Source organism: Cervus elaphus, chromosome 11 (genome assembly GCF_910594005.1).
Source record: "Cervus elaphus chromosome 11, mCerEla1.1, whole genome shotgun sequence".
Lineage (NCBI taxonomy): Eukaryota > Metazoa > Chordata > Mammalia > Artiodactyla > Cervidae > Cervus > Cervus elaphus.
In genome coordinates this window covers 45,478,631-45,492,112 of record NC_057825.1, presented here as the reverse complement: position 1 = coordinate 45,492,112, position 13,482 = coordinate 45,478,631, and the positions used below count along the sequence as shown (strand labels likewise).

Below are 13,482 nucleotides of genomic sequence, written 5' to 3'. Positions count from 1 at the left end.
GAAGCAAGCAAGGGCCAAACTGCTGTCAGCCTGAATGTCAGAAGAGTTTGACACTGTTACAGACAGATAAGAAAGTCACTTATCTGGTGAAGGATGCTGGGGAAAGAAAAGGGGTAATGATCAGATGTGCATTTCAGGATTCCTTTAGCAGCTCTGTGCACTGCACACTGAACTGTGACTGTGATATCACAACATTCTAGTTCCCACAAGCACTTGAAGTGAAGTCGCTCAATCGTGTCCCACTCTTTGCAACGCCGTGGACTGCAGCCTACCAGGTTCCTCCGTCCATAGGATTTTCCAGGCAAGAGTACTGGAGTGGGTTGCCATTTCCTTCTCCAGGGGATCTTCCCAAGCCAGGGATCGAACCCAGGTCTCCTGCATTGCAGGTAGACGCTTTACCATCTGAGCTACAGCTGGCTCATAAGCACTTGAGTACCCAATCAACGAGACTGAATCAATGATGAGTTTTTATGTTACAAATCAAAAGGCTGGCTGGGGATGAACTGCCCAAATTACCATGCCAACAAAAGAGAGCAGCCACTCTGAGCTATGATCTATATCCCGGTCTGCAGATAGTGTCTCTTAATTCAATTTCTAAATATCTGTAAGCAGGTGCAAAATTCTAAAAGCTTCCTAAAGTTAGCTGGTTTCAAAAATTACACTAGATTTGCCACTGAAGTTTAAAGTTAAGCTTTCCTAAAGATTGAGTTTGCTTGATACAGCTTAATTTTTCTTTACTGTCTCATATTAACACTGGCAAAGAAAGGATGAATATTTGCTTCATTACTGTTGCAGTGTCCTTTCTGAAGTTCAAAGTACTTGTGCCAAGCTGGCTGGGAACTGGGGGTGTGGTAGGGTGGAATACTGTAAGCAACTCACAAACTAGAACACTATTCAGATGAAATTCAAGAACTTCTCTTAACAGTTTTCATCCTTTTACTAAAAGGGCAGATTTTGTAGCAGAGACCTTGGAGTATAGGTTCAAATACAAGTTCTATCATACATCAGTTCTGGGATTTTAAGTAAATTACTGCACTTATCTGAGCCTGAGGGTAGGGAATAAAAAAGGAATAATGCCTTGTCCTTTACAAAGTGCCCTTACTTTCTGAATACTTCCTTCCCTTCTTTCCCTGAGAGTAAAGGGACATATAACCTTAGAAGGTATGGATCAAGTCCCTTTGTCCTTCCTTCTTCCACTTCCACCGTAGTGCCGCTGGCTCCACATTTCAAAGGACTCTTGCCTGCTCTGTTAGGATCCCACTGGCTGATGAAATCACCAGCCAGGAAATCTCTTGGGATGCAAACCAAAAGTGTTATCAATACTGATAAACTCTCCTGGGCTTGCCCATGGCTCCCAATATTACAGAAAATATAGGACAAAAACAGTCTCGCCACAGGCATGAAACTCTAGTGAAAAACTGCCACCCTACAAAAAATTAATCTCGTTATAGCCTAAATGTTGGCACAGGGTTTTCTCTAGAGGCAGCTGTATTCAAGGAATATATACTATGTCTATTTATGAAATGAAATGTTATCTTTAACACGACAACAATCTTTTTGTCCTACATAAAAATCTTAGAACTTGCCTACTATAATCTCCATTGAACAAATGGAAAGTAATGTGCCACAAACTTATGAAATCAGTACACTTTATCAAAGAGCAACAAATGTACAACTCAGTTTTCAGCCTGAAGAAACAAGCGGATTATGCCAAATTAGTCCAGACAGCTCTCTCTCCTAAGATTTTATTCTCTTAAAATGGCAAGTAACAAAGCAGACTAGAGGACTGGAAGGATACTCTGACATACCCTAGGAAAAGTGTAAAACTTATACTCATCTCCAAAGAGTACCACATAAGCAATGCTTCTTTAAAACAACAAACAAAAAAAGTAGGCATCAGTGCTATGAGGCTCTACTTCTGGCTCCACTAACAAAGTAAGCAACTTCACTGTTGCCAATGCTGTCAATAACCAAGTGTCAGACATGTGTTCATTTTCTGGCACTTAATGTTGGACTTTTTCTTTCTGAGTATGACTTATCTGAGTCTGCCATGCCCCTCTCTTAAGTTCGTATCCCTGCTCTTCAAGCCCACCGGCTGTGGTTCTGATGGGAGCTCTCTTACAATTTAACTGTTTCTCTGTTGACAGGTAATTTGAATTCTGCCTCATAAAAATGCTCGTCAGTATGGTTTTATTCCTGCTCCTTGTTGATTTTAAGGCTATTATAGAAAATGTATGGAGATACAGATTCAGAAGGCAATAATCTTTACCTATGCTTCAAGAAGAAAAAATGAAAGAGGACAGACTATGAAGAATACTTAGAATTTTTAAAAGATTTAAAGAGAATGCACCTTTACAGAGGTAAGTGTGTAAGCCAAGACACAAAAAAAGAATAAACTTAAGGAAGTATCTCAGAAATAATTTAACAAGCATAAAGAACAAAGTCTAAAAGAAAAAAAAATCATTGAACAATGAAACAGGAAAGGATAGTGGAGTTTAGATTTTAGAGGGCCCAGAATACTAGACAAAATAAACTACAATTTATTTTTTATTCAGCGAAGAGTCTAAATGAGGGTAGGAGGCAAGTTTCTTGCCTGTTATATAACATAGTTTATTTTAGTGATGTAACTACAATTTATAGATGACCTACTATGTGCCAGATAGAGCTTACTAACTTATTTCTTAAAAAAAAACTCATACACTAAATAATTAGAACTTATTAGAGCATTAAGTAACTGAAATAAGGTGAAACAATAGATTCATAACCTAAACCCAGATCTGTGTGATTCTCAGGCCCATGTTTTTTCTACCACTATCAATAATGCCTTCTGCAATTCATAAGGATGAGTAATTAACAATTATGGAGAAGGCTGAGGGAAGAAAATTGATCCAAAGGCTGGTTAAAGAACTGGAACAGTGTTTGTGGGCATGTCCACTTGTAAAGCGCAGAGTCTTAACCACTGAACTGCCAGGAAAGTTCCTGTTCTAACTTTTTAAATCAGGATTCCTACTTCAAATTAGTTGTTGTGTACCTTGAAATTAATACTTAAAATGTGAATAATCCGCCATTATTCATGTTTGGAAACACACATATACAAAAAGGGCCCCAAGTTTTAGATGACTTGGAGGATGGCAGTACACTGAAGAGGAAAGTAAATTTTGGAGAAATAACTGATGGGGGGTGGTGGGAGGAAGAGGGTAGACATGATATAATTTTTGGAGGTGAACAAGCATGCCTTAAAGATCCATGGCTTTTCTGAAAACTTCTACAATCTGATCAGTTATCTACATAAAAAGTTTTCTATGTACATGTTTTCTCAATAAATACTGTATATATTTCTCTTATTTACAGACATGCTATAGTGACATTTAGCTGGTTTCCATAACTATCAGTTTCCACTGACTCACACAAGTAGAAGCTTTCTGAATTCTACATGTTTTCATCTATGCAGAAATCTCCCTTTATAAGAAACTTTAAACACAGCCATACAACTAACCAACTTCTACTAATTCTTACACAAACTCACTTCAATACATCCAGACAATATTTTTGATGATAAAATATTAACCATCTATACCATCACAATTTCCATTTTCACATCATAAACTTTCTAATACTAGTATATAACTATAATAATGAAGGAAAATGTTTTAAATTAACTATGATAAAACACTTTTTCAGAAATAAACATTTATATTATTAAATATTAATTATTAGAAATCATTAAATAATATTCAGTTCAGTTCAGTCACTCAGTCGTGTCCGACTCTTTATGACCCCATGAACATTCCAGGTTCCTATGCAATTTTGCTCTTTACAGCATCGCACTTTGCTTCTATCACCAGTCACGTGTACAACTGGATTATTTTAAATAATATTAAATTATATTATGTTTACAATGCCCTAATACAAGGATACTGGTGACCTCTGAAAAAAATATGATTCCTGAAAACACCACCTTATGAACAGAACTCAATAGTGAAGGTAAATCAACCCCTAAAGTTATATAGTTTGTCTTTCCCTAAGGTTAAGCATTATAAAAATAATCTTACAAAACTCATCAAATTAAAAAAGAAACTTCCTCTTGTAACTAAATTTTTCATTATATTTATTATATGAAAAAAAAGGAACAGAAAACTGAAAAATTATCTTATCTTTCAAAGGAAAGACAATCAACACTTACACATACCTTACCGAGTTAAAGTATACTTACAGTGCATGCTTTTGTCTGCCTTCTCTTACAGCTTGAATATAGTATACCAAATTATCAAAGAAAAGCTTCATCATGTTCAGTTCTTTTTCCGCCCACCTGAACCAATTAAAAGAAAAAATAATTTCAGAGGCACAGGGTAAGATAAATCTATTCTAGAAGAGGAAAAAACACTATAGTGAACCTTCATTTTTATGAAGTTATAGTATCATTGCATTTAAATCTCAATCTCTGTGAAGGGGATAAAATGTCTGGTCAAATGCTAAATAAATGACTAACATGAGTTAATATTTTAAAAAAAAGTACAATACAGTCCATGCCAGCCTGTCAGTTTGTAGGTTACCTGAAGATTTACTAAGATGATCAGAGATAATTTCCAATTTTAAAATAGGGGCCCTAAAAAAAAAAAAAAAAAATAGGGGCCCTAAGAGTTTAAGAGATAATACATATCAAATAAAGTGTTGAGTGCTATTGCATATAACAGACTCACACCAAGTGCAAGTTTTTGCTATTATTGATGCCAATTAACTGCAGGAGCTCAGAGTTCTTTTAAGTGATCCACCTAGTAAGATTAAGGACACCAGTCTCACATTGGAATTAACAGAGCTTATTTACATTTAAATAAGGAACAAGCTAGGGGCTTTATAGGTGGCTCAGTGGTTAAAAATCCACTTTAAATAAGGAACAAGCTAGGGGCTTTATAGGTGGCTCAGTGGTTAAAAATCCACCGGTCAATGCAGAAGAACAGGAGACTCCAGTTCAGTCCCTGGGTTGGGAAGATCCCCTGGAGGAAGAAATGGTGACTGAGCACACAGTACACAAGGAACCAGCTGAAAGGCTTTCAACTCAATATACTTGCTAAGTAAGTAAGTAGTGTTAGTCACTCAGCTGTGTCCAACTCTTTGCAACCCCATGAACTCCTCTGTCCCCCACCAGGCTCCTCTGTCCACGGAATTCTCCAGGCAAGAATACTGGAGTGGGTTGCCATTCCCTTCTCCAGGGGATCTTCCCAACCCAGGCAATTCTTTACCATCTGAGCTACCAGGGAGCCCCAATATACATGATAAGTAACTGAATATTCAGAGCTTCCCACTTCCATAAGAATGTTAGCCTCTGTTACTCCTTAATATAAACCTCCTCAAATGACTGCAATACCAACTTGCCCAGGTAAGCTACAACTGAATCACTTTAATGCTTCTGAATTTTGTAATTTGGCCATTTAAAAACTAAGAGAAGAGTAAATGAAATAAAACTCATGCTACTCTTGTACTTAAAGGATGCTAAATGCTTTCCCCTACTGCTCTGTCCAGCATCTCAAAGACCCTCCTTGCACTCACAAATAGAACTGTCACTAGGATCACACTGTAAAAATTAATCAAAGAAAAAGCTTTTCTAAGATGCTTTTTAAAAAACAGTAATAGAGGTTCAGGTTAAATAGATCCCCTATTTAAAAAAAAATAAACAGTAAGGGCTGTAACTCAGAACTAATTTCACCTTATTTGTGTGTGTATTAGTCACTCACTTGTGTCAGACTCTTTGCGACCCCACGGACCGTAGACCGCCAGGTTTCTCTGTCCATGGAATTCTCCAGGCAAGAATACTGGAGTGGATTGCCATTCCCTTCTCCAGAGGAGTGTCCCATTTTATTTAGATGTCAAAGAATTTTTAAAATCATACTCATTTTGAAAGAAAGTATTCCTACCAAATAATCTTAGATTTGAGAAGGAATTAGATAAAATCCCATCCTACATGATTTCATAAATAAATCCTTCAACAGGTCTAATTTTTCCTAAATTTTAAGTTTCTGAAATCTCTCCAAAAAGGCTATTTTGAATAAAGCAAGTAACACATTCTCAGAGGTTAATGAAGTGCTCATGATAGTGAACTTTCTCCAGAATTTTCTTAAATATTAGATCAATATCACATCAGCAGCATACTATCGTTGCAAGAATTGTTTAACATTAATCATAAGTTCTCTATATACGTAAAAGAGTAACACAGTGGTTTCAAAATTATTCCTAACATGATGTAATGTCTAGAACCAATTCCAATAATGGGTAAAAATTAAAAGCATCCTAGAACGCTTAACATGTGGATCTTCTTCAGGAGTCTTTTGCCATGATCAAACACACTAAAAAATCTTTACCTGAAAATTAAAGCATTAATTGCTACACTATTTTTCTCAAGCTACAATGAATACAAAGGTCAGATTTCCTACTGACAGGGGTATATATAATCTCCATGGTGCTAAGTGGCAGAGAAAGCACCTCAGAAATCTAAGAAAACACTTGAATTATGCAAAATTCAAATTTTCCTGGTACAAATTAATAGCTAGTAAGTTACTCAAAAACCTTGTTTGAGAATTATGATTGGAAAAAGTCTTAAAAATGAATATTTTCTTTTATTTACTTACATTGTAATCCAATGTGTATCATAACTGCTCCCAAACTGCTGAAAGGTACCAAAGAGTTTTGGAAGAAGACGAAGTGAAATTACTACTGATCTGAAATTACAAAAACAGATATTTATAGAATAAAATAATTTTAACTACAATCAGTAATTCTAGCTCTTAACAGAAATTCAGTTATTTAAAATCAAACACAAAAAGAGTTAACGAATTTTACAGATGCTTTTATGCAAACTAATTTAGGGTTTTTTTCTCTAAAGTCTCAGCTTATTATCCACTGTGGCAAGAAATCCAAGTTTTAAAAAATTCAATCCAAAACTTTTAAAGTAAAATATACTATATGAATATTTGAGTATAAAAGAAAAGTGAAGTGCTTTTAAATATAAAAATTTTTAATGCAAGTTTTCTTTAACAGTCATAGGTATTTCTCAGGATTTAATCAAGGAAAACAAGAAGCAGCAGGTTGAGTCAATTATCTAGAGCAGGGTTTCTCAAAGTTTAGTCTTAAAATGCTAACTCTGATCCAGTAGGTCTGGGGTAGGTTCCGGATTGCATTTCTAATAAGCTCACAAGTGATACTCAACTGCTAGTTTGTGGACCACAAACAATAAATGTAGAGAACACTTTTCAAACTACATAAATTATCACTTTCTCCCTATTTCTCACTTAATATAAACTACATCTGAACTGACAATCGCTGCATTTTGAGCAATGTTAATAATGGAAACACACCATAAACCTCAAGAATAAAGGAGCCAAAAGGCAACATGAAATCACTCAAAGACCTCAAGAAGATCTGAGTATGTCTATCTTCTGGAAGAAAAGGGGGACAGGGAACACACTGACATACAAATCCCAGAATTCCTAGTAGGCAAGAAGGCTGTTTCCATGAGCCCTGAAAGAAGCACAACAAACTCTAATAAGTTACTGAATTTATTTTATTTTTAAGCTTAAGAGCAGTATTGCTTCATGAAAGAATTCCTTTTTTTTTTTTAATTTGGCACCCTACTAACCATATATGGAGTACAAGTAAGTCCTCAAAAATGCCTACTCTTTTCGAGATGAGTACCAGGAATATTAGTATACAGGGCTACACTTCTGAATAGGAGGAAAACCATGGCGAACACTAAGCAGGATAAACTACAAAATTTCATGTTTCTAAATAAAATCCAAAGTACTTAAATTGGATACAAAGCCATATGTGATCTGTCCCCATTTCTTCTATCAGTGTAACCTATTTTCCTTCCCATCCTCCTTGAGCTATTCCATCAGCACACACAAGCACATTCCTGACTCAGGGCCTTTGCTACTGCCTATGCTTGGAATGCTCTTTACCTAAATATCTACTTGAAGGACTCCTTCCCCCACTGTATTAAGGTTCCCTCAACTGTCAACAGAAACAATAACCCTGACAAGTCAATAATTAAATAACACCTTCCCACTGCTCCACGAACCTCTTTATTGACTCCTTTACAATTTTTATTCAATCATCATCACCTAATGAATATTCCTTTATTTAATGCTACCACTAGAATATGCTCTATGTAAGCAGACTGTCTTATTCACTAAAAATCCCTGCATATCATGCGTGCTGAGTATATATTTCTTCAAATGACAAACCAGCAAAGAACTTAAAGGCAAGATTTTCAAGGAAGGAAGAAAAACAACAATGTACAATGTTATATTACAGTTCTGAAGTACAAAGAGGAAAATACTACCGGAAGACAGCATGCTAGGAAAATGTCAGAAGATCAAAACAACATTAGTATATATATATTTAAAAATATAAAGTGGACTTCCCCAGTGGTCCAATAGTTAAGACTGGGCTTCCACTGCAGGGGCACAGATTCAATCTCTGGAGGGAGAAGGTCCCCATGTCTCAAGGTATGTCCAATAATAATAAGCATACAGTGAAGAAATAAAGAGAGTAAATGCCTGATATCTATTAAGTGCAAAGTAAAGATTCTTTAAATATTAAAAAACACTTAAAACGTTTAGTATACTTTTAAATATTAAAATTTTTAATATTCCTCAACAAGTTGCACAGTAGTGGTGCTTGCGAAGATAGAGGATCAGGAGAAATCAGTTTCAATTTTAGATTATTTATCTAAAATCTTTTGTCAAAATTTCGGAAACATTAGCAGAGTTTTTCCCAAAAATTAAGACATAAAAAGCTGAGCGCCGAAAAATTGATGCTTTTGAACTATGGTGTTGGAGAAGACTCTTGAGAATCCCTTGGACTGCAAGGAAATCCAACCAGTCCATCCAGAAGGAGATAAGTCCTGGGTGTTCATTGGAAGGACTGATGCTGAAGCTGAAACTCCAATACTTTGGCCAACTCATGCAAAGAGTTGACTCATTGGAAAAGACCCTGATGCTGGGAGGGATTGGGGGCAGGAGGAGAAGGGGACGACAGAGGATGAGATGGCTGGATGGCATCACTGACTCTATAGGCATGAGTCTGAGTAAACTCCGGGAGTTTGTGATGGACAGGGAGGCCTGGTGTGCTGCGATTCATGGGGTCGCAAAGAGTCGGACACAACTGAGTGACTGAACTGAACTGAAGACATAAAAAACTAGAATGTATACATATACATTATTTTGACTTTATAAGCACAAAATCAGTGAGATAACACAATGAAAAAAGGACACAGGAAAATTTCACCTAAAATCAAAGAAGTAAGTTCCAAAATTATTTGCCTAGTGTAATTTCAATAGTTTTAAAATATACAGACAGACTAGAGATACCATAGCTCATTAAAGCAAGTCTTATACTGTGCAACAGTTGTATATTTTCTGAAAATCTTATTTCCTCTTTTCCATTCAATGCTGTTAAGAGTCTAAATTGTTTAAATTTACTTTCCAAGTTTTCTACAATGAACATGATTTCATTTTATAAAATGTAATGTAGAAGCAAGCACATGATGCTTGACATTAGAGAACAGGATGCCAGGCTCTGAGTGGGTAACAGTGGAAGATAATTAACTTGCTTGGTGACAGCAATGTTTTATATTTCAATGTTTATGGAAACTTCACAAGAACACATATATCAACTTGTTCCAATTAAAATCATATCATGCTATGCAGCAGAAACTAACACAACACTGTGTATCTACCACACTCTAATAAAACTTTTCCCAGTTTTTTAAAAATGTTATAGCACTTCTCCTGTAAGAACTATGTTACCTTGACTTATCAACTTTTTTGCCCAAATAGTTTTCATTGCTGATATGCTTACAAAAACAGAAATTACTGTTATATTCATACTTATATTTCACAAATTCTTCCAAGAGTGAAAATTTTAAATATCAAAACATACAACCCTGGGCAACAACAGGTTTAAGATAAAAAGGAACAACAGTACTGAATAACAACATATAGTTGGCTCTCCATATCCACAGGTTCCTTATCTGCGGATACAGAGAGCTGACTGTCCTACACTACTTTATATGAAGGACCTGCTCACTTGTAGATTTGGGTATCTGCAGAGGAATCCAGGAACCAGTGCCCCACAGATAGCCAGGGACCACTGCACTAAGTTTAGAATCAGGAAAAATGCTATCATCTTAAAACTGCTCTGGTTCTTTGCTTGATTCCAAGTTTTTGTTGTAACCAGAAGCTTATTACTAAACAACAGTGTGGTATGACTCTAAGAATTACCCATGCAACTTTACATTGCCTTAGAAGAATGAACACATTTGCTGGTGGGCTTCACAGTTTAAAAAGTCACATTTGGATGGTTTTTTTCCTAGACTCCATATTTGAAGAAGACTGGTGTGTTCTACAAAATGCTATTCAGTCATTTTAAATTATAGTATATACCAACAGTTGAAATGAAATGCTATATATAATACTGTCTTTACAGAGAGAAAACAAAACCAAATAAAAGTACACAGTACCATCCATTTCTTAATTATATGAACCTCTAAAAGAATCCCTAATATGTACAAGTATTTTCACTTATGTACTCAAAGGCAAAAAAATTAACAAATGGATTAAACTATCTAGTGCAAAATAGAAAAAAAAAGAAAGCACAAAATGGACAGGTTCTCAGAGTCTCAAACCAATTCTTGAGAACCCACAGAACTTCAGAGAGTACCTAGTACAGGATGTGAACACCTGTCTTCTAATAAACATGAAACATCAAAGGGGCTGATTACAACTCAACCCCTACTTCCACCCTACTCACTGGACAGCAGTCGTATCTCACTGACCCAAAGTAACAAATACTAAGCTGGAAAGTCATCGACTTTTCATAGTGGGAGTCACTGTCCACCTCATGCTCTCACTTTATGACAACATTCTGCAAACTAGTCTACTAAGTGTTTCTGTGTGTAACTTTAAACTTCCTGCACCACTGAAATGTCATTATACACCTTATAAAACAATCTAAAGCTAAAAGTGCATAAGGCACATGCTGCATGTTTTAAAGTGTTTACGGTGGGTTCCATATAAATGGCAGAATTATGGATAATTTATGGAAGACTTTTTCTTTTTTAGATCTCTAAGCCCCCTTAGAAATAATGAGGCCATATTGCTGTTCAAAAGAAAGCTAAGTTCATTCTGTAAAATAAATTGTAATACCATCATAGAAAAGCAAAAACAAAAATTGCTGACAGGTCTGTAAACCACGGCAAGGGAGGAACTAGAAAGAAAATCAAAATCAGCACAGAGAACATTTTTTAAAAATAAAACCTCTGTAAAGTATATAAAAAATTGACATTGTCAAGAAGTAGACATCTGTGGGGATTTTGGGGTCACATGTCAGAAAATGGTGTATGAGTAAAGGTTGCAGTGGTCCATCTGTTTCAACATACGGCAGAGCTTTCCTATTAACACCCTTTCGTAACATTCCTTTCCTACAGAGATGACAAACACAGGGGGCTAGGCTTGGAGAAAGTATTCTTGTGTTTAGGATTTCTCAGACTCTGATGTCACTACTGACATTTCACACAACTCTCTGTTGTGAAAGGCTATCCTCTGTATTGAAGGATGTTTAGTAGTACCCCTGGCTCAAAGTAACACCTCCAATTCCACTCATCAATATGACAACCAAAGATATCTCCAAGTACTGATACTGCCAAGGGAGAAAACAATCACTTCACTTAAAAACCACCGATTCATCAGGAAACTGAAACTAATAATGGTTTTCTAAAAAGATGTTCAAAACTAATTATTTTTTAATTCACATAACTTCAGGAAGTTCAGGTGGTATACACTGGATATGTTGTATATGTCCACGCTAAAAAATGCTACTATGCTCTAAGCATTGGTATATATGATACATTAATAGTAAGACTAAAATAATAAACACAAGAACCCTCTAAGGAGTAAATTCTAGGGCAAATTTAACCCCAATATAATAGTTATATTTACTATATTTTCAATACACCATTAAGTAACTAAAACTGGGGTATAGGACTGCCTCCAACAAATGAAAATGCTTCATCTTTTCAAGTTATTTGGGATTGAGCAAATTAAAACTTACTAAAAATTCAAGTTGGCAATTTTCCATACAGTTTTTTTTTCCCCCCATACAGTTTTATATACAGTTTTCCTTCTGTCTCTGTTAAGATACCCTTAGAGAAATAAGTGCTCATTATGGAAAAATTAGAAAATAGAAAAGCGTAAAGAAGAAAAAAAAAGAGCTGAATCCTCCTAGAAGTAACTACTCTACAGCCTCAAATATTGCTTGTAATCTTATTAACAACAAATGGGCCTGTGAGCATATGCCCATATTATTATACAACTTTTGAAAATATATGATTCAAAGGCTACATGATATTTCCTCTTTCACATAGCTTTTTATATTTTAGTGTAACATTCATGTAAAAACATGTATAAACCTAAGTGACAATTCAAAATGAGATGGTGAACATATGTGTGTAGTATGTACCCACATTAAGAAAGAAATCCTCACCAGCATCCCAGAAGCCTTGGGAAGACCCCCCTTTCCAGTCACTGACAACCCAAGAGTAATCATTATCCCAACTATTAAATAGCTTTCCTGTTTTTAAACTCTACATAATGAGAATAACAGAAATAAGCCTTTTTATATATAGCTTCCTTCACTCAACATTATTTTTGTGAGATTCAACCACACTATTCCTTGCACAGTTGCAGTTCTTTCATTACTACTGTTATAAACATTTTATTTAACAAACAGTCCACAATTTAATTTTTCCTTCTTATTCTGTTTTTGGCATGTGCACTGCAGTACAAAGAATAGTTATTTTGAATAATGTTTTTATGAACATCCTTTAATGTGTCTTTTGGTGACCATCTGGATGTACTATATTGTAAGGCACATACTGTGCAGTGGAACTGCTGGGCCACACATATGCAGATGCACATATGGGGAATAAAAATTGATACAACTTTAAAAAGTTCAGTAGCTTCAAGACGACTATTAAAAGACAATTAACATTTTAAAAGTAACTTCTGTAATACGTATATAAGTGATGAAATATCATCCAGCCATTAAAAGTGTTCCTTTTAAAGAATACATGTTGAATGAGGCAACTGATCCACTAACAGGAACCTATTAGTAGTTTCTTATACCTGCATGAATAAGCAATTTTTCTACTGTGATCGTTCAAATTATAGACCTTTCAAGACCAAAAGTAGAAAATAAAATACTGAACATATTTTTTCTAATTCAATTAGGTCAAAAAAATTTTTATATAAATATTCAATAAAATTAGACATTTAGATGGAGCCTGAGCAGAGGTAAGATTAAAATATATTCAATTAATAACTGAATTCACTATGAAAGAGAATGAAACAATATTATCGAAGCAGTATAAGACATGGGAAACTGGAAAATGTATCAATAAGCAGAACTGAAAATCAAGAAATCTGTAAT

General features: G+C 35.3%; 1 protein-coding gene across 5 annotated transcripts in view; it reads right to left on the bottom strand.

The window, feature by feature from the left end:
- The window catches only part of USP34 (ubiquitin specific peptidase 34), a 224,651-nt gene that overhangs the window by 104,332 nt on the left and 106,837 nt on the right, over window positions 1–13,482 (bottom strand). For all 5 annotated transcript variants that reach the window (XR_006343487.1, XM_043917700.1, XM_043917703.1 and 2 more), the window contains 2 exons: window positions 6,624–6,713; window positions 4,214–4,309 (listed from right to left, as the gene is read on the bottom strand). Coding sequence is in view for 4 of the 5 variants with exons in the window: in XM_043917700.1 (XP_043773635.1) it covers window positions 4,214–4,309; window positions 6,624–6,713 (186 nt within the window). In the remaining variant the exon portion in view is untranslated. The remainder of the gene's footprint in view (window positions 1–4,213; window positions 4,310–6,623; window positions 6,714–13,482) is intronic.